Source organism: Furipterus horrens, unplaced genomic scaffold (genome assembly GCF_987537825.1).
Source record: "Furipterus horrens unplaced genomic scaffold, mFurHor1.1.pri manual_scaffold_2, whole genome shotgun sequence".
Lineage (NCBI taxonomy): Eukaryota > Metazoa > Chordata > Mammalia > Chiroptera > Furipteridae > Furipterus > Furipterus horrens.
Window position 1 is genome coordinate 38,744,831 of NW_028327172.1, and position 22,491 is coordinate 38,767,321.

Here is a 22,491-nt window from a genome sequence, read left to right on the forward strand (position 1 = left end):
CTGTGTGTTTTATAAACCTGTGGGTCCTCTGTGCTGGCTCAGACTTCCACCTAGCTCACACCCCTGCACATACATCCCTTAGTGGGGCCTATGGGTCAGAGGCCCCACAGCAGAAGTGGACCCACCCATCCCCTCCTCAGCCTGCCTCTAGGGTCCCAATTCTACCTTGTCTCTTTCAGGATTTCCCCAGAGGGCTAGCTGACCGGAAGCAAAATGACCAGAGGAAAGTGTCTCAGGGAAGGCTGACTCCTCGCTCTCCCACATTTGAGAAATCCAAAGAGAGTGCAATAGAACAAAAGGAAAACTTTGATCCCCTCCAGTGCCCTGAGGCCACACCCAAGGGCCCAGCTTCTGGCACAGGCAGTAGTGGGAAAATGGCTCTGAACAGCCCCCAGCCTGGCCCTGCTGAGAGTGAGCTGGACAAGCTGCTCCTGAAGACAGCCAGGGAGGGCAACCCTCTGCCCAGAAGTCCAGCCCAGGGCTCTGGAGGGGCAGCTCCCCAGGACCCCCTGGACAAAGGCACAGCTGGAGAGCCAGTAGGGTCCCAGGTTACATCCAAACCCTCTCCTTCCCGGCCGCCTTTGCTTCGGGGGGTCTCCTGGGACAGCACCCCTGAAGAACCTGGCCCTCGGCTGCAGAAAGTGCTAGCCAAGCTGCCCCTGGCAGAGGAAGAAAAGCGTTTTGTGGGCAAAGTCAGCAGCAAGCTGGCCAAAGCACCCGGACTCAAAGACTTTCAGATACAAGTGCAGCCTGTGCGGATGCAGAAACTGACCAAGCTCCGAGAGGTGGGTTATGGGAGCCAGCTGAGGGGCAGGGTGCACTCCAGGTCCCTCTCAGCTGAGCTGGACCCTGGGGCAGGGCAGTTCTGGCCTGGACTTGGGCCTTGGGGGGCCCTAAACTTTCCAAGCCTGATAAATCAGCCCACAGTGCGGTATGTTCTTCACAAACACCAGTTTCAGGTGCCTTGAGCCCACTTGCTAGAGGGAGGTCAGTGTGGGGTAGAGCTGCCACACAATGCCACATTTCAGGGGGATGTGGTGGGTGTATGGAGGCGCATGGGCCCTCAGTGCTGGGCTGTGTTTTCCCACCTCCAGCTGGAGCTGGTGGCTCATAAACAGGAAGCCCTTGATGGAGTGCCTTGTCATGCCTAGGACTAGGTTAGGCAAGGGTGAAATAGCTTTTTCCTTTATCATGCCCCCAAGCTTTCCTTCCTGATGTCTGTTAACAAAGGGCCTCAGATCCATCCCCAACTATAATAGTTGCCGCAAGGGACTGCTCCCCACTATGGTGAATTTCTTCCAGCATCCATGATGTCCTTTTACTGGCCGTCAAACCAGAGATGTTGGTCTTCCATGGGGCTGCCACCCTATGCAGGGGGTGATTGGGGATGTTCAGAGATGGAGGGGAGAAAGACCATGATGTGAGGTACAGAAGAGGTCAACAGGACAAAGGAGTTTTTATACAGTCCCCACTTTCCCAGAGGGCCAACCCAGGCTGCACAGGCCAAGGCAACCAGGACTCCACTGGGTAGGACCTGGCACCCCCAGAGCTTGAGTGGGACAAGAGTCTTCTTTATAGAGGGGTGTGAGACAGGGAAGGAACAGGGGCACTCAGTAGCAGTCAAGCACAAGTGAGGATGTTTCTGTGTTAGCAGGGACATACTCTAGTGCTGACCACTGTCCTTTTCAAAAACCTTCCATGATGCAGAATTGGAGGATCAGGGGAAGCTGGGGCCTGACTGCTGACATTAACATTTTAGACAGAAAACCCTACCCTGTCAGGAAGGCCTCACTGATTAGTGGGTCAACACAGGCCTAGAAGGGCTGCCTAGGCTGGGCCTTAGTTCCAGATCTCTTGGGAATGTGGTACCAAGGGGGCCAGATAACCAGGTATTTGCCTTCATGGGTCTCTGGCAATGAAGAGAGGCCAGGTTCAGGCAGAAGGCCACCGTCCCCTCCCCCGTCTCAACACCCCAGCAGGCTTTCTCTGCAGCAAAGAAAGCCACAAAGAACCTGGGGGCACAACCCCACTAACCTCTGTCCCGGCAGCTGAGCACCGCCCAGTGTGCTGAGAGCCGATTGGCTGTGGGCCTCTGGCTTGCTGAGGAAACAGGTAAAGGGCCCTAGCCTGTGACTTCTATTTGGGCCACATACCTCATCCTTTCCCTCTTTACCCAAGAAGCAAACCATTCAAGTGACCTCTACCACACGGAAGACTCAGAATCTCTTAGTACAGGGTGAGGAGCTGGGTCAGGCATTTCCACTTGGGGGCGCTGATCTGGTGCTGATAGACTTGAAGTAAGTGTGAGTTGACCTGTGCCACATACTGTGGTCAGAATCCCCATCTCTTTCCCACCTCTGCCTGCTGAGGTTCCAGACAGGGCAGTGACCACTGAGCCTGCTGACTTGAGGCAGTAAGTCTCAGGCCTCATTTGTCTGTAGGGTTTAACAGCTCAAGAGGTGTCATAGCAGGCCACTGAGAATGCATGGGGGCAGGCCACATTCCTGCAAGTGGGCGCTCAATGCCTAGAACAACCAGGCAGGAAGCTCCTGCAGCTCAGGGCACAGCCATGAGCTCAGCAAAGAGTTTCCAGTGGCAACCACACACACATCCAGGGGACCCTCCCATCCCCAGAGCCTCAGGCTCTGTTTCTGTCTGTCCCCTGGCCTTCAGCCACAGTGCGCCTCCCAGCTCATTCACCTGGAGGCCCACAGGCTTATTTACAAAGCAGATAGCTCTTAACTCAAGGAATGTGGTGCCACTGGTGGGGTTTCAGGTACCTTTATGGGCTGGGAGAAGGGCCATCTTCCTGGTGCCCCTCAGATGTCACTTTGTCATGATTGTCTACTGACTTTGGAGGCTGCCCCTGGTGTCTCCCACAGTGGTCTGAGTGTCCACAGAGCCATAGACAGAACTGAGGAAAGAGTCCAGTCTGATGTCCTCATCTGAAATGCTGTCTTTTGCTTTTTCTAAAAAGGAGCACATCCTGATGAGAAATCAGAACTTAGTGGGGATCAAGCTTCCAGACCTCAGTGAAGCGGCTGAGCAGGAAAAAGGTAGGCGGGGTCATGGCAGATGCTCTCCTCAGGTCAGAGCTGATCAGAGAATGTGAAAGTATAAACCCTGGACTTCCTGGCAGAGCCTTTGTCTGTCTGTCCCAGTGGTGAGTGTGACCATCCACAGAGCAGGCCCTCAGAAAGTACTTGCAGAAGAACAAACTAGTCAGATCATATTGTCTGCCCGCTGAGAGAACCTCTAAACTGTCTCCTTCCAACCAGCTCTCCTTCTAGACCCTGCTAGCCTTCCTTAAGCCTTGTTAGCATCTAGTGGGTCTGAAAGGGTGACCCAGGCCTGAACTTTTGACGCTTCCTTTTTCTTTTCCTCTCACACCCAGGAAGCCACCCAAATAGAACAGTTCCTCTTTTCAAGACATCAGAGTCATCTCCTGCTATCTAATCTGCTGTCACCACAAAGTCCAAACCCCAGCCCTTTCCTCTCAGTGACTGCAAGTCCCCACCCAGCCATTCTATCAGACCCATCTTCTGAAAAAATGAGACTTTGGGTGTTTTCCCCCTTCCCTCCCCCTCGCCCTCTGCCCCCCACCCTCCCTGGCTCACCTCTCCTGTTATCTCATATCTCATGCTACCCATGGTCAGTCTCAGCATAGAAGCCTTCTGTTTAAGGATTGTCATATGGGCATGTCCCCAGTGCCACCAACCATGCTGGAAGAACCTTGTCTGAAATGTACATCAACTAACACCTACCTATTCAACATTAACAAAAAATTCCAGAAGTAAAATTTCCAACAATTTTTTAGTTTTTATTGTATTATTATTATTTATTAATGTATTATTTTCCTTTTTATTGAATTTATCGGGGTGACATTGGTTAATAAAATCCTATAGGTTTCAGGTGTACAATTCTATAACACACATCTGTATATTGTATTGTGTGTTCACCATCCCAAGCCAACGATTTTTTAAAGTACTCATTTAAAAAAAATTAACCATTTTTAGAGGAAATCTTGGGAAAAATTATTATATACTGCTCTACTTTTAATTTTTAACTTGTTTATTAAATCAGATTCAAAACACTAGGAGAAGGTTGACCTTAAAATTTCACCCATAACCCCACAAATTCTGAAAAACAACACTTTCATTTTTTTTCTGGTATTTACCCATATTTATAATTTTTCATAATTAATTTGATGGTAGATATAATTTCCTGTTCCTACTTTTTAAAATTTACTTCATAACTAATTTCACATTTTGACTCATTCTCACATTTATCATTTAATGGGTACATATTATCCTTTTGTATTATTGTATCTATTGTTGGGTATTTCATATGTTTACAGTTCTTTTAACTATGATGAACAACCCTACCATAAACAACTTTGTACTTGTAGTTTATTTCTTTCTTCCTTTAATTTACTCCCTTGGGATAAATTCTCGGGCTTGAGAGTCACTGGGTCAAAGTGCAGAAACATTTGCATTTACCGAATTGCCTCCAAAATATAAAGCTCTGGGCAAAGACTGAGTGGGGAACCTTTCTCCTGAGAACGACCCACACTAGAATTGCTTTGCTTTGCTTTTGCTCCTTATTGGCAAGAATACAGTGAGACGCAGATAACCAATAAAAATAATAACAATTGCAATGTGTTATTATTAGTATGAAATGCCACTTCATTATTATTTTAATTAATTTGCTTGCAAGAAAGCTCAAACTTTAAATTTTTAAATATTCATTTCTGTTTATTTCCCTTATTGGGTGAATTACCAATTGGGTCTTGGGTTTTTTGTTGGTTGGTTTGTTTTTGTTGGTCATGTGTATAAACTCTATAAGTATTAGCTGTTTGTCGGTTGTATTTTTCTTAGTTTTTTATTTTATCATTTTTTTGCTTTTAAACAAGTTTTGTGTTATTTTAGAGAAATCAAAGTTTTTATATACTCTTTTTTGCCTATCTTTTCCTTTGAGAAGTCTTCCATTATTTAAATCATTATAAAACTATTAATTATGTTTAATTGGGATAGCAAGTCTATTTTCTGTTAATTTATCTATAGTTTGATCTACTTATATTTATTTTGCTAATACCTCTAAAATTTATTTTAACATACAGGTATTTGAAGATTTAAGATCCTGTTACCTCAATCATATTTTAATGGTGTTTATATTTCTTGCTATAGTGTGGCTTAGACAATTATATACTACTTCTTTTTTATATATTCCAAAGAGTGGTTCTGAGCCTTTGATTCTCTTTTATTCTGATCAGAGCTGCATCATTTAATTACTGTTGCCCTGTCATATGTTCTAGTGTGCAAGGGGGTTATGTCTCCTTCTTTGCCCTTCTTTTTCAGAATATTCATTATATCCTAGATGCAAAGAGTCAATGTAAATTAATGGAAAAACTACTGGACAGGAAGTCAGGAAATTTGAGTTCATGTCCCAGTCCAGACACCAATTAATGGAGTTTTAAAATATGTTCCTCATCCTCTGCAGTCTCTACTCCCTCTTGGATTAGATGACCTAAGATTCAAGAATTCCAGGTCCTTTCCAGTTTGCCTCTTATTTACCTAATTCTCTAAGTGAAATCGATACCATTTTATGCATTTTAATTGTAATTACTCTAAAGCTGCAGATTGGATTCAGAAGAACTGTCTAAGCTTTGTTTGTTATAGCTTATAGATTTTTAAATTATTTAACTTGCAAATATTTAGTTCTCATTCAGGCACATGGTTTGTCCCTCTATTAATTTAGGTCTTCCATTCTTTTTCCTCTAAAAAATTTAACGTTCTTTTTATACGTCTCCCACATCTCTAATTGGGACATGTTGCACATGATTTATATTTTCGATTATTTATAAAGAAGATTTTTCATTAGATTTTTCTAGTTGATAACTAGTGGCACAGATGAGTGCTGCTTGGTTATCATACATGTTTCTTGTATAATATTATTATTACCAAATGGTACAGCGTGATTACTATAGTGATTAAGGAGTATAATTACTATAATTAGAGTCATTACTTTGTCCCAAGTACTGTGCTAAAAATTTGACAATAGTTCATATAATGCTCATAACTGTGGGAAGTGGACCTTATTATACCCATTTTGCAAATGAGCAAACTGAGGGTTGTGGAGGTTAAGCCCACATGGTTATTAATTGTTGAAGCCAGGATTGGAACCCAGATGTATTTAAAGCCAAAGACTCTTGACCACTTTGCAGAATGCCTTTCTTTTTCCAATTCACAACCTTTTCATTTTATCAAATTTACTATTTGTCTTAGTTGTGTGGTTGTGTGTAAATGTGTATGTATTTTTCTTCTATATCTATATATGTTTTATTTCCAACATTCTCTAATATGGTAATGATGATAAGGAGAATGCCTGTCTTGCTTCTGTTTATAATTGAGTTGCTTTTTTGTTTTTTTTTCAAGGATCATATTGTGTCTGATTATTAAATAAAGGCACTATTTTAATTTTTGCCTATTAGTTTATATAAAATAGAAAAAGATATAATATATAATAAAAGATAAAAATATATTTTACATTTTATATATTTTATCTTTTATTACATATATCTTTTTCTATTTTAGTTTATATACTTATATTTTCTGTTTTTATTCTTTAAAGAAATATTCTTCTCTTGCAAGTTTCAAGATGTGTGTTAAATTTTATCAAATTGCTTTGGATATGTATTGAAAGAATAATGTACATTTTATCATTTAATATATTAATTAATAATTTCCATATATAGAAATAAACCCAGTGGTCGAGGAATAAGAAGAGTTCTTATTATCTAGGAGTACAAAGATTAGAGAAACACTCAAACAGTCTCTTTCATACTGTGATAGATTTTATAAGGGAGAAGGATCTGGAGGTGCTGGAAAAGTCTTCCCTAGAAGAGTGATATTTGAGCAGCTATCTAAAGACTGAATGGGGGTTCTTGGGGCAGGGACATTCCTGGTAGAAGCAACAACATATGCTGAACCTAAAAAGGAGGAATGAGTTGCTGAGGACCCCAAGATGCTGGGGAGGGTGAACCACATAGTAGTTCCTACTCTGCATTCTAGTGCTCGTTCTAAGAGCAGAATGAAACCTCGGAAAATGCTATGGCCAGTGGATTGGTCTGGGAAAGGGGCTCAGAAGTGCAGACAAAGAGACCAATTAGGAGGCTGTTAGGCTATTGTGACAGCCAGACAAAGCCCTCTGCCTGATGGCAGGGCCTGACACTTTTTCATCTCCACATCCCCAGCATTCAGCCCAAGAACTGACCCACCGTCAGTCTCACGTCTTTGGCTAGAAATGGCCTCCAAATGATCCAACAAGATCCAAACATCCTACAAGTAGTCTCTGTGAAGAGAACTGGTTGGATTGTTGGAGAGACCACATGCAACATGGAAAAGCCTCCCCAACCCTGCCCCAGTCCTCAGAAACTGAAGGAGAGCCAAAATTCTTAAGACTCTGGAATGTTCTGATAAGGATCTTCCCCCTCTCCCAAAGGAACAGCAAACAATCATTATAAGAGACTCGAGTTTACCGCATGAGCTCATATGTACTGCTGTATTTAGAGACGTTAAAGGGCCAGCCTCCCCAGCTCCCAAGGAGGACTCCCAGTCTTTTGTCCTGGATACAGAGGGAATGAGGCTCTTTGATGCGGTTTTCAGAACGTAGGAAAAGGAAGTCAGAACTCTGCAGATATCAGTCAAACACATGGTGGCCCATCACACCGTCCTATACACTGAAGCACAGAGTACAACAACCCTCTTAGCTGGCAGGATAGAGTTCCACAACCTCGATAATAGGAATTAGAATGTATGCCAGCTTTCTGTTAGTATAAAGACTAGGCCCTGGCCAGGCAGCTTGGTTGGAGCGTCATCCTATACATCAAAAGGTTGCGGGTTCAGTCCCTAGTCAGGGCATATATCTAGGTTGTGGTTTTGATCCCCTGGTTGGAGCACCAACGGGGAGCAACCATTTAATCCCCTCCCCATACCCCTTTTCTCTCTCTAAAAGCAATATACGTATCCTTGGGGGAGGATTAAAAAAAAGAAGAAGACCAGCATCACCTGAAAACATTATATGAGCTCAGTGAAGTAGCTACTGTCATACCTATTTTATACATGAGCAAACTGAAGCATCTATAGAATAAGAAACTTGTCCAAGGCCATGCAGGTGGTAAGTGGTGAAGCTAGAGCTCTTAACCACTCAGATCCTAGAAATGAGAGAAAATAGGAGGAAGGATGCATTTATTGAACACCTGCCATGGTTAATTTTCTTTTTAAAAATTTGGTTTTTATAAGAGTCAAATTTATTTATCTGATGTTTTTACTTCTAAGATCCATCATGTTCTCTATTAGTATTAATTAGCTGGTGAGGTGCTGCTGTAGGAAACCACATGGAGGAACGAGCAGCCAGCTCCGTGGTGGTGAGTAAGTCAGGACAGGTTTCCAGGAGAAGCATTTTTGAGATGAGGAAGAGAAGGGAATCCCAGGCAGAAGGCGCAGCAGGAGCAAAGGAATGCAGGCATTGTCTAGTGTTTGGCATGTTCTGGGAACAGAGGAATCCTTCTGAGTCAAATATGGCCCATATGTTCCAGAGGGATGGGCAGCAAGGGTGGAGTGTAGGTGGAAATCAGGGCAACTGAAGGCTTTGAGGGCCAATTAATGAGTCTGAGCTTTATTCAGTGCCTCTTGTAAAGCCAGAGAACCAGGATACAAATTGTTTGAGGATAATTTTGGACAGATTATGAAAGCTGGATTAAAACAGGAGACTGTGGAGGGAGGGAGACCAGGTACAAGGGTGTAGAAACAGCCTGGTGAGCGGTGAGGAGACTGCAGACTGAAATGGACAGGCGGGGATGTGAGGACAGGATTAAGAGTTCTGTGGAGGCCAGCTTGGCAGGACTCGGGGAGGAGATGAGGTTGAGAGGGAGACCAGGGAGACCCCCAGAAGTCTGTCTGCGTGGCTGAGGGCATGAAGGTGCCATTAATCAGGACTGGGAGCACAAAGAAGCTCAGTGGACAATAAAGATAGCAAGTTTGGGTTTGGACAAGTTGAACAGCAATAGGGAGCAGCTTGGAAGCTACAATCTGACAGGCCTGGTCTGGCATCCTGGCTCTACACGCACCAGCTGGGACCCCGGGGCATCTAATTAACTTAGCTGAACCTCAGTTTCCTAGCCTGCTGTTTCCCCAGAAAATGAGTTTAGCAATGTTTCCTTTGCAGAGTTGTAAGGAAGAATGAGAGAGTGTGTCTGAGGCAGAGTTGATGTTCAGTAAATGGTAGCTGTTGAAATGGCTTTCATTATCCTGATCCAGGTGCCAATGGCTATGAAGTGTGGCCTGAGGCAAAGATGTGCATTAAATTGCAGTCTTTCCAGGCACCCTAGTCTGGGCTCAGAGCCCTCAGTCCCAGGAGAGGGAAAGGCCTCACTGAGATTGATCTGAAGAAAGTTTATCCCCAGCCAGTAGCTTTGGCCTTTTAGGGGTCACCCAGGGGCTCAGAGCACCTCTAACCACAAACCAAAAGTTGCTTTTCCAAGTCCCTGAAAGTGCCAGAAACAAACACTTTCATTGGAATGAGCTAGTATAGGCAGGTATTTAAAAAATAAATTTAATGCTTTTGTTAAAATTAGCTCCTGTTCATTATTTTAAAATTCAACTAGTAGTGAAAAATATGAAGAAGAAAGTAAAAATAGCTTACACCAAATGTCCCCTTCCCCACAAATACAGGAGGAGGAAGGAGAGAGGTTATATTGCTAGAAAGACTTTTTTTTAATAAAATGTATTAAAATTTAACTGAATTTCAGTTAAAGTGAAGTGAAATTGTAGGACCTGCTGAATTTTGGTAATTGCTTTCTCCAGAAAAAAAATTGTTTTTAAAGGTTTAAAGTATATATTATGAAATGCATTAAGGGTGTGGGGTCATCAAGGTACTTTACATCACATGCTTCAAATTTGGATTAATTACTCCCTACTGGAAAAGATGAAATGGACCTTTATTATTTCTTCCTACCTTTTCACCTCCACATATACCAATGATAAATAATTCTTTTTATATTGTTAAGTTTATAGTATTTACATTTTATTCATGATTTTCTTAGTTTTTTAAGCCTTAAACTTATATGTGAAAGGATTTAATGCTCACCACTAATCCCTTTACTATGGCTGCCCATTCCCAATTTTATAATTTTGATGTATGTCTTCTTTAGCTGTATTTCATTATTCAATAGTTTTCCTAAACAGGCTCAGAGGTGCTGTGTTCCCTGAATCCTAGCATGGTTGAAAATGTTGTCCTTAATTCTTTTTCTTTTTTAATCCTCACCTGAGAATATTTTTCCATTGCTTTTAGAGAAAGAGGAAAGGCTAGACAGAGAGAGAGAGAGAAATATTGATGTGAGAGAGAAACATCAATTGGTTGCCTTGTATATGCACCCCAACCAGGGATTGAACCTGCAACCTAGGTGTGTGCCCTGACTGGGAATTGAACCCACATTATGCTGTACAGGATGATGCTCCAACTGAGCCATACTGGCCAGGGCAAAATGTTGTCTTTAATTCTTGAAGGACAGCTTGTATGGTTATAAATTCTGGGTCACTTTTTTCTTCAGAACTTTGTGAATGCTACACATTATTCAATATTGTAGAGAGGTCTGAGACCAGCTATTTCCAGCACCCCTCAATCCTCACCTCTCCCTGTAGATGGCTTATTCTTTCTATGATGGTAGTTGGAGAAGTATTTATACATATATAAAATGCAGTCTTCAAGGTCAGCTTTTATCTCAGTTAGGGACAATTTTTCTTCTCATCTATCTCTGGATATGTTCTTTATTTCTTTTGTTCATTACTTCAGAGACACCGTGATCCATAAATTTCTCTTCATTGCCTCAAGTGCAGATTCATTATTCCATCTCCAAATGCTTCCATCTTTCCTTCTTTACATACCTTGTTCTCACCTCAATCTCTCCCAGCCTCCTCACTAATTCAGTTTGAGGCTGTATCTGTTTTAGTCTTTCATATTTTCAACACATTGGTTAGTTCTGTCCTTTTATAATTTCCTGCTTAATTCTGTTATTTTGGTCTTCAATTTATTTCCTTTTATTGTAATCTTCTTCCATCTTTGTGTTATCCTCTCATCTTATCTCTGATTTCCGACTTTAATATTTTTCAGGTTCTAATTTTTCCACAAATCAAGGAATTTGTGGTATACATTTCGCACAAAAATGCATTTCTGCTGTGTTCATTGCATCTCTGTTTTTATCCGGACATCTGTCTCCTCTATGTTTCCTTTCTTCTTTCCTTTATACTTTCCTTCCTTTTCTCCTTCCTATTTTGACTATAGTATTTTTATATAGTTGCCATGCCACTTGTTTTTATTTTATTTCTTTTTTACATGGGCATTTCTACCTGGATTTTTTCTTTATCCAGATACAGTGTACAGGTCAGTTTTATCTGACTCCTTCTTACCTTATCTGTGATCTCTGTCCTCCCTGCAGTGCTTAGTTGAGGACGGGGTGTTCTGTGCCTGCTTCGTTATTGCCAGATGGTGGGGAAAGAGGGAAGTTCAGATGGAGCTGTGCATAGTGGTGTTTGTGAGGTTGGTTTCTTCTCTTTTTCTAACTTTATTCATAGTCCAACACTTGAGTTTATTACACCAAAGTGGGGACTTTTCTTATTCCCTTAGGTGGGGAGTGGTGGGTTATGGATTATTTCACCAATTCAGGGTAGAATTATAGAGACAGTCTACTCGGGTATTTATTTCCCAGCTTTGATCCAGCTACTGCCAGCAGTCACTCTCACTATCCTCTCTGGTAAAGGAAGGAAAGGAGACAAATTCCAAGGAGTTTGGCCACTATGCTATTCCTCAGAGATGGCAGGTGGGGGGTTGGGGGGAACAGCTTCAACTGGGGCTTTCCATGTGTCTCACTCCATCAGAAAAGCTTGTTTTATTTACTTTCTTTTCATTTCCCTTTCTGGTAAATCCCTCCATATTTTTCTACATATTTAGCTCTGGTAGACTACTGTGCAGTCCTTCCTCCTCATTAAAAAAAGCGAATAGCAGCACGGGCAGTTTTTATGCTGGTTGGAGTATTGTAATGGTGGCATGGAGACCTTTCTACTCAAGGGAAACACTCTGAATCTCCTCGGCCACCTGCCTGCTCACCTCCTCAGTCTGCTTCCCTTCTCATTCTGCTGTATTGCACTTTTTGTCAGATTTTTTTCTCTCATCTTCCTCTTAGTACTGAATCTTTGAGGGAAGAAGAAAGGGTTATCAAGGGTAAGGGCTCTACATTTATTTCCGATAAGTTTCATCTTTCTCAGGCCATTATTTTAAGAAATTATTGGCTTTTTCTGTATTTGAAAGTTGCTGGTATATTTTCGGTTGATTTTAAAATTTGTTGTTATTGTTCAGTTCATTTGGTTGAGTTTAAGAAGAGATTGGCTGATTCTGGGATCCATCAGTTCTTGGATCACTCTTCAGACAACCATTTTAGCAGGCCTAGAAGTCCTGATGAGGCACTATTTGGGGGCAGAGGGATGCTCAACCAAGGGCAGTTTTCTAAGCAAAAGCCCCTGGTGTGGTTTTCACTTGATTATTAGACCTGCTGGGCGTTGGTAGAATAAGGCCAGAAGCACCACAGGACTTATTATCTGTCATATGGAAATGTCAGAAAGCAATAAATACCAGGACGGAACCCAAGAGGTGACAGGTAAATAAGAGAATATATAGTTCAATCATATACTCAAAGAAGAACCACTGAGTGCCCCATATCAGATAAATGACCCTCCAGACTTTTCTGGGATTCCTTGAGTACCAGGAAACTCATGAACACCATTCTGCTATTGGAAAGCTCAAAGTATTTAAGCAGTATTTACCTTGAGCCAAAGTATGCCTCTGCTTCTCTCTGCATGGTCTCCCTTGGTGAGGAGGCTTCTAATTCACATGACTCTCAATCTTAGCTCCATTTGAATGGCTACCAGAACTATGCCTATAGCCTGGCCTACAATTCTAGAAAATAATTGAGCAGGTCAGAAATCTTCTGGGTCAAAACCCATTAGAGATGGTAAAACATAAGTCTATAAAGTCCTGCATGCAAATGGAAAGTAACCACGGTATGGGATAAAGATACCTGGCTTGGCTCAAGTAAAAGAGATTTGGGACTTTTTAATCCTAAATGTACCATGAGCCCATAGTAAGGCACACCAGTCTACGCTGCATGAATAACAAATGCAAATGGCAGGGACATGTGCCAATGTTTTCCTGAGCTAAGACCTTGTAAGAGCACATCTGGGCCTCTGGGACAGCAACAGATGTGTGCAGGCAGGGGATGATAGCTAGAGGCCATGGGCCACAGTGGGTCATAGTGAGCATCTGGGAAAATGGGGCTAGAGCCTGGAGAAGAAAAATTGTTGGAGAGGTACAAGAGCTGTCTTCAAACAGGAGAAAGATTTATGAGAAAAAAAATATTTCATTTGTTCTTTCTGCCTGCAGAACAAGACTCCAGATAGTTTTAGGAGATAAAAAAAAAAAAAAAAAGGCTGTTTATTTGTTCTGTTGACTAGGAGGCATTTATTTTTGAGATCTTTAAAAGACCTAATGACCTTAGATTTTCCCTGGAAAAATTCTGTTTCTATTCCTACCTATGGGAATATGGAACCAGATGCTGATTTCTAGGTAGGCCACAGATTGAACTGTTGAATTCATTTGAGGAAGAATAATTGGGCAACAGGCCTTCTGAAAAACCTGCTAAAGAGAGGGAAGTTTTACAAACATTATGCCAAATAGCCAACCAGCTTCCCATTGCCAGAAACCAACCATTGACCCCAGACACAAGAACCTGCTTGGTACTCTGGGAAGCAATGGGAAGAACGTAGAATTTGGAGCAAACAGAATTGATTTGAAGTCTGCCTATGCCATTTACTAGTCTGTGACCTTAAGCAAATTCTTAACCTTGTTGAGTGTTGGTTTACCCACTTGTAAAATGAAAAAATAAAGTTCTAGCTTATTGAGTCATTGTCAGGCTAAAATAACAATTATAAAGCCTCTGGAATATAATTAGGTTCTTATAAATGTTAAAGTTCTTCCTAGCCACTGAACCAAGTTGCCAAGAGTACTACAGTGATTTCAGACAGACATATAAGTTAATCACTTTTTTCTTTCAGGGCTCCCTTCTGAACTGTCCCCAGCTATTGAGGAAGAAGAGTCAAAGAGTGGCTTGGATGTCATGCCCAATATTTCTGACATGCTACTGCGCAAATTGCGGGTCCACAAGTCTCTCCCTGGAAGGTAAAATCAGGGCATGGGTTGCAGAAGACCTGTATTAGGTGGCCCATGTTAAATTCTAGATGGGACACAGAAGTGCACCAGCCTTGACTTTTGACCCCAAACAGGTCAGGTTCCAATGGTCCAGACAAGGCAAATGCATCCAAAATAAAAAGAATAATAAAGGACCAGGTGGAGTGGCTCCAACCCAGAGAGTAGGTGGGGTTCTTAGGTGTGCATAAGGGTCACCAAGAGGCTCATGATAGCTAGGAGGTCTGGTTTTAATTCCAGCTCTACCACTTATGAGAGAATTTTTGATCTGATATCTGCATAGATAGAGATGTAGGACATTTGGAACCACATGAAGAAGGATTACTTGGCAAAACTACCAGGCTCTTCTACACATGGGGAGAAAATGGCTTCACTTCCCAAGCCTCAGCCTCCTCACCTATACAACAGGGATCTATTATTGGTAGATAAATGAGATGGTGTGTGAACATGGACTTAGTGTTTTATCCACACATAACAAGTCCTGATAACTAAGTTGAAAAGTGAACAGTTTAGAATATAAAAGAGAGAGGATAAGGTTACCATTAAGCAATAGGGACTTGGTGGTGCCTGCAAATGAAGCTTCCTACCAAGCCCAGAAACCTGGGGACTAAACTGTTTGGCACCAAGGCCATTAGGAGGAGCTACCAGACATGACAGAATTTCTTGATTTAGGGGTAAATATGAAAGGAAAGGAAGTTTTTCCCATCAGGTATTATATGTTCAAATTCCACACTATAGTCACCAAAAACAGACTCATGGGGGAAATACTCAAAGGGATCGAACAACTAAACCAATATCAAGAAAGGTGGTAGAGGGAACTTCTAATCAAGATGGAGGCATAAGTAGACATGCTTCACCTCCTCACACAACCATAGAATTACAGCTAGGTCTCAAAACAAATAACACAGAGAATCATCAGAAAATTGAGCTTTATGGAAGTCTGACAACCAAGGATTTAAAGAAGCCACATTCATCCAGCCAGGTAGGAGGGGTGGAATTGCAGAAACAACGAAGAGGTGAGAAGACACTGTACGACATGGGGAGGCAACGGCAGCAGTGGAACAAACAATCCAACGTTCACATATGGCAGATAAAAATCAGGAGGAATACCTTTTGAGTGAGCAATTCTAGCCCCAGGCCAGACTACACAGCCCAGGGTTCCAGTACCAGAAAGATAAATCCCCATAACTTCTGGCTGTAAAAACCAGTGGGGATTAGGGCAGCAGAAAAAACAGCTGGATTTCAGACTAGGCTTAAAGGACCTGCATGGACTTAGAACATATGCAAAACGACTCACTCTGGTATACACCACTAGGGCAACAGCTGGAAGCATGCCAGTTGCATATGGGAAGTGGGTGAAGTAACTGGAAATGGGGCGGGTGCTGAGCAAACCTCCAGAAACCAGGCAGCAGCAATGTCCCCTCTCTGAGCCCACCCCCAACACAGAGTCACAAAGTGGTGAAGTAGGTTGCCCAACCCTGGTGATTATCTAAGACTCCGCCCCACACAATTTACAGGTGCCTTTTCTACACTAGGACACACTGCTAAGACAAGGAGTCAAAGAAGCTCTACTTAATACACAGAAACAAACACAGGGAGGCTGCCAAATTGAGGAGACAAATAAATGTGGCCAAAATCAAAGAGCAAAACAAAACCCCAGAAGAAGAACTAAATGAAACAGAGATAGCCAACCTATCAGATGCAGAGTTCAAAACACTGGTGATAAGGAGGCTCAAAGAACTCATTGAGTATAGCAACAACATAAAGGAAGAAATGAAGGTTACACTAAGTGAAATAAAGAAAAATCTACAGGGAACCATCAGTGGAGGGGAGGAAGCCAGGATTCAAATCAATGATTTGGAACAAGGAAGAAATAAGCTTTCAACCAGAACAACAAGAAGAAAAAATAATTTTGAAAAATGAGGAGAGTGTAAGGACTCTCTGGGACATCTCCAAACACACCAACATCCAAAATATAGGGATGTCAGAAGGAGAAGAGGAAGAGCAAGAAACTGAAAACTTATTTGAAAAAAATGATAAAAGAAAACTTCCCTAATTTGGCAAAGGAAATGGACATATAAGTCCAGGAAGCACAGAGAGTCCCAAACAATTTGGACCCAAAGAGGACCACACCAAAGCACATCAGAATTAAAATGCCAAAGGTTAAAGATAAAGAGAGAATCTTAAAAGCAGCATGAGAAAAGCAGAGTTACCTACAAAGGGTTTCCCATAAAACTACTAGTTGATTTCTCAAAAGAAACTTTGCAGGCTAGAAGGGACTGGCAAGAAGTGTTCAAGGTGATGAAAAGCAAGAACCTACAACCAAGATTACTCTATCCAGCAAAGCTATCATTTAGAATGGAAGGGCAGATAAAGCGCTTTCCAGACCAGGTAAAACTAAAAGAGTTCATCATCACTAAGCCTTTATTATATGGAATGTTAAAGGGACTTATTCAAGGAAAAGATTAAAACTATGAACATTAAAATGGCTACAAATTCATGACTATCAACAACTGAATTTAAGAAAAAACAAACTAAGCAAACAATCAGAACAGGAACAGAATTATGAATCTGGAGATCATTTGGAAGGTTATCAGCTGGGAGGGGGAAGAGGGAAAATGGGGAGAAAAGGTGCAGGGATCAAGAAGCATAATTGGTTGGTACAAAATAGACAGGGGGATGTTAAGAATAATATAGGAAAGGGTGAAGCCAAAGAACTTATCCCCATGACCCATGGACATGAACTAATGGGAGTGGGGTTGCTGGAGGGAAGGGGGGTACTGGGTGGAAGAGGGCAAAGGGAGAAAATTGAGACAACTGTCATAGCACAATCAATAAAATATATTTTAAAAATTAAATAAAATTCCATGGGAATTTTCCAAAATGTAAAAAATAAAGAAAGAAAAGTGCTAGAAACAAGTCAGAAGCAGGTTGAGTTCACAGCTGGAGGAGGGAGTGACTTAGGCCAGTTCACCTGTCGGAAAGGCGCAGAGAGAGTGTCCAGAGAGGAAACCAAAGGAGAAGCACCCATGTGCACTGCAGGTGACAGATCATTTTACATGCTGTATGTCTTTTGGTGTTTGTGACAACCCAGTGAGGGAGAAAAGGAAGATTTTATTTTGTTTATCTTAGTGAGAAAAGAGAGAAGCAAAACAACATGCTGGCAGGTGAGGAAGCCAAAAATTTATTCAGGGTGGACTGAGTTGCCTTTTCAGCTATACCAGGGGCCTGTTAAAAGTACCAGAACAATCACCAGTGCTCTCTGGTTTACAAGGAACCTGATGGTCAAGAGTGTTATTGGCTTCTTTTTCCTCTGTAAAGTGGAAGACAATTAGGACAACTAGGGCACACCTCCAGCTCATTACATTTCCCCAGCTTCCCTAGGAGAGGGAGACTGAGCAGTTCTATTGCCTTGAGTGAGTTAACAGCTACCAGCTGTCAACCATGAGGCCAGACTGGGCTTGCATGGTCAATGAATAAGATCAGCTTCTGGAGCATGTGGTCCAGGCTGTAGACTGAAATCTGTGTCTCTAGTGCATTGTGTCAACAGCCATGGTGCCCATCCCCAACCTCTCTGCTCCAACCACTAAATCAGCCTCCCTGCTTCTGACCTCAGTAGAAGCTGTTTCCAAATTGGGTCCAAGAAAGCTAGCTCTAGCTCTGGGTTGGGGTTAGGAGATAAAGACAAACTGTCATGTAAGATGCCATCCAACAGAAGGAAGCCAGATCTTCAAGATTCCTTTCCCCAGCAGAAATGGAAAGAGTACACTTGAGTTTTAGTATGCAGAAGGAGTTTGTTTCATGTTCTGTGTGAACTATGTGACTTGAGATTGAACTATTCCAAGAAGGAACTCATAGGGTCATCAATCTGAATGGATTTGGTAGGAAAACCAGGTCTAGAACCCAAATTAGGAGCATGGTCAGTGGTTGGTTAACAAGAGTGCCAAGAAGAGATGTCACTGGATAAGGTATTACAGGGTCAAGTAACAACAGGAGCAATAAACAGTCATTTAATCAACAAATATTCATTGAGTACTCATATGTGCCACACATTAGAATGGAGAACAAGAAGACACAGTCCCTGTTCTCATAGCACTTACGTTTTGGGTGGGGAGACAAATAATATTCACGTAGCGAAAATTCTAGGAAGACCATGAAATGGGCACAGAAAGAAAATAACAAGAGAATGGACCATTGGGTAGAGAGTCAAAGAAGGCCTCTATGATAAAGTAGTAATTAAGTTGAGACATACAAGTGACAAAAAGAAGTTATCCATGTAAAGCTTTCAGTGAAGAAATTCCCAGACAAGAAGCACAGTAATTTCAACAAATCATTCTGGGATGACAAGATAGCCACATGGAAAAGAATAAAATTGTACCCTACCTCACACAATATACAAAAATTAACAATATACAAAATGGGCCACTGGTCTAAATGTAATGCTTTAAACTGTTAAACTATAAGAGCAAATCTTTGTGACCTTGGGTTAGTCTGTGGTTTCTAGATATGACACCAAAATCACAAGCAACAAAAGAAAAATAGATGAATAGTATTTCATCAAAATTTAAAAATTTTGTGATGCAAACAATAATACCATCAAGAAAGTAAGACAACAACCCACAGAATGGAAAACAATATTTGCAAATCATATATCTGATAAAGGACTTATTTCCACAATATATAAAAAGCTCTTGTAATTCAATAAAAGGGCAACTAATGTTTTTAAATGGGCAAAGGACTTAAGTAGACATTTCTTCAAAGAATACATATGAGGAGTTAATAAGCACATAAAATATGCTCATACCCTGGCTGGTGTGGCTCAGTGGATTGAACATCAGCCTGCAAACCAAAGGGTCACTGGTTCGATTCCCAGTCAGGGTGCATGCCTGGGTTGCAGGCCAGGTCCCCAGCTGGGGGCATGCAAGAGGCAACCACACATTGATGTTTCTCTCCCTCTCATTCTCCCTCTCTTTCCCTCTCTCTAAAAATAAATAAGTAAAATCTTTAAAAAAAAATGCTCAACATAGTCATTAGGAAAATGCAAATCAAAATGATAATGAGATACCATTTTACATCCACTAGAATAGTTATACTAAAAGAAGATGAACAATAACCACATGGAGGATTTGGAATCCTCAGCAAAATGGTATAGCCACTTCAGAATAACAGTTTGACAGTTCTTCAAAAAGTTAAACATAGTTACCATATGGACCAGCAATTCCACTCCTAGGTATATAGCAAAGAGAAATGAAAATACAAGTCTGTCCAGAAGATATCCAGCCATGTAATATGAAAAATAGAGACATTTATTGAAGAAGATTGAAGATACAAGAAACATTGTTCATAGGACAGTATGCCTCAGTCCCCTTCAAAGTAGGCACCTTGGGCCCTCACACAGATCTCCCAATCACCATCAGCTGTCCTGTCATATTTTCCTGAATCTCATCAACAGTCTAAAATCTCTTTCCTTTCAAAGGTGGTTTTAGTTTCGGGAAAAGTCAGAAGTTGCATGGTGTCAAATCAGGGTTGGAAGGGGGCTGAGTCACCTGGGTGACTTGATGTTTCACAAAAAAATTCTGCATAAGACATTCTGCATGAGCAGGCATGTTGTCATGGTAAAGCTAACAATCACCAGTTGCCCATGGCTGCAGCCTTCTGAATCATCTGAATAGTTTCCAAGGGGGAATGTTCAAGCTTAATGCAAAATTGGATGCAGAATCGTTGCTCTACTCACTCAGTCATTTTGAATGCAATGGCCACACAGTACACATGCTCGCTCAATGGCACCTACCACCCCCCCTGACTAGTACAGTGAAGTCATCATTGTTCACACACATACATTCCAGTTCACTCTCCTTGACTGCCATGTTACATCAGTGTCATGCTAACTGTTCTTGTTATATTAACAATGGCTGGACTTTTTCTGGACAGACCTTGTATATGTCCACACAAAAGCTTGTACATAAATGTTCAATAATAGCATTGTCATAGTAGCCAAAAAATGGAAACAACCCAAGTGTCCATGAACTGATGAATGGATAAACAAAATGTGATATGTTTATACAATGGAATATTATTCAGCCATAAAAATAAAATACTGATATGTGCTATAAACATTACCTTAAACCTATGAACCTTAAAAACATTATGCTAAGTGAACGAAGACTATCACAGAAAACTACATGTTATATGATTTCATTTGTAAGAAATATCCAGAATAAGGAAATTCATAGAGGCAAGAAGTACATTAGTGGTGGCCTAGGGCTGAGGCTGAGTGTAGGGGGCTGGGAAAGATAGAGTGACTGCTAATTAATGGGTACAGGGTTTTCTTGGGAGATGATGAAAAAGTTCTAAAATTGACTGTAGTGATGGTTGTAAAATTCTGTGAATTTACTAAAAACTACTGTACAGTATTCCCTTACCTATCGCAGGTATGACGTTCTAGACCCCCCCGCAAAGTAGGAACCTTACATTTATTCTACACTCTTAAACTTACGAAACTTTAACAACGTACATATACAGTACCACAAAATCCCACGATATAGCGAAAAATCCGCGATAATTAAATATAATATTTTTTAAAATCCCGTGATACAGTGAGGCTGCAATAAGTGAACCATGATATAGACAGGGACTACTGTATTGTAAATTTTATAGAATTTGAATTATATTTCAATAAAATTGTTACAAAAGAGAGTAGAAAAAAACAATGAAAGAATGGTAACTGCAAAGGCCCTGGGGCCACAATGAGGTGTGTTTGAAGTCACAGAATAGTCAACGTGGCTGGAGAGTGGGAAGTCTGGTAGACCCCCATTCACAGAGGGCCTTGATTTTATTCTAAGGCCTATTAAGGGAGTTTGAATTTTAGGCAGGCAAAGCCATCCAGAGTGGTCTCCTTGTATATCACCTGCTAGACCTGTGTCCTTTTGGAGGCCCAAGGCTCTGCCCCCTCACTGCCTATGCCAGTTCACAAAGCATAGCTCTCTGTATCAGGTGCTGGCTATGTCATGTGGCTTCTTTAACTAAATCACAACCCCCTGAGTCCTCAGGGCTTTGTACATTTTTTTTTTTGAAAAGTGTGTTCTATAGCAAAAAAAGAAAGAAAAAGGTGGAAAATGGGTCATGAAACTAGAAAAATAAGTTTGGTTAATAAGTGGTAAAAATCTGTAAATACCATGTAATATCCAAACAAAGCCAGGAGTCAAAGGCAAGCTTAATGAGTTCTGATAAATCATTTATGCAATGTGTGCATGCTCTATAAGATTATGTTGGCTGGCCCACAGCAGAAAGGGCTTGACGGGTGGGGCTGTGACAAGAATTGTAAGCACCAAACATCTTTGCAGTTGTTTATCTCATGCTCTGTACTTTGCTGACTTGCTGCCCATGGGGTCTTGTTGCTTCATCCTGACAGGAAGGCGCTCACAGTCCCTTGTCGAGGTGAGAACCAGGCCCTTGCAGAGATAATTGACCCCTACCTTTGCTCTTGGGGTTCCTCCACACCTGTCAAAGGGAGGAAGCTGTGTTTCCTGAGAGTCTTATCAATGGCACATTCTGTTGCCAAGTCCTGTGACGCTGGTAGGACCTCTCCCAGTCCTCCCACCCCAGCACAGGAAAGGGCCCGTGCATTATTTACATTGTCCGGCTTTCAGATCAGGGCTAGCTTTAGCTACCAACGAGAGCAGCAGCAACAGGAACACAGTGCGCACGCACCTGCAGGGACTGCTTGCTGTGGGAACCACACACGACGAGGACCCTCTCAGAACGACACCGCTGGGAGCTAGGACGTTCTTGCACAATCCCTGATTCCAGCTATCGGAAGTGGTTCTTGCTGTGGAGAAGAGCCCTGACCACTCTTTCCTACCTTTTATCCTTTGGCCCACATATACCCTTGTCACAATCCTCAGAGGCAGGAGGAGTGTCAGGCTGTGCAAAGCTGGATAGCTCCCCCAAAATAACAGCTGCTTAGATGTGTACAGTTTATAAAGTATGTACCACATGCATTTTCTTCTTAAGTCCTCAAAACAAGCCTGTGAATGAGTCATAATAGCTAACATCTGAGTGTGGGTATCATGTATACACACATGTGCACACACATTTATACATAAATACATGTGTGGGTATCATATATGTGTGAATATATATACACATATATATACACATACACTTACACAGACATAT

The 22,491-nt window shown here is 41.8% G+C and overlaps 1 protein-coding gene across 2 annotated transcripts in view; it reads left to right on the forward strand.

Moving 5' to 3' along the window:
* The window catches only part of IRAG1 (inositol 1,4,5-triphosphate receptor associated 1), a 70,059-nt gene that overhangs the window by 17,416 nt on the left and 30,152 nt on the right, over positions 1-22,491 (forward strand). For both annotated transcript variants that reach the window (XM_090264050.1, XM_090264053.1), the window contains exons 7-9: positions 180-785; positions 2,978-3,056; positions 14,163-14,286. In XM_090264050.1, coding sequence (XP_090120176.1) covers positions 180-785; positions 2,978-3,056; positions 14,163-14,286 — 809 coding nt within the window. The remainder of the gene's footprint in view (positions 1-179; positions 786-2,977; positions 3,057-14,162; positions 14,287-22,491) is intronic.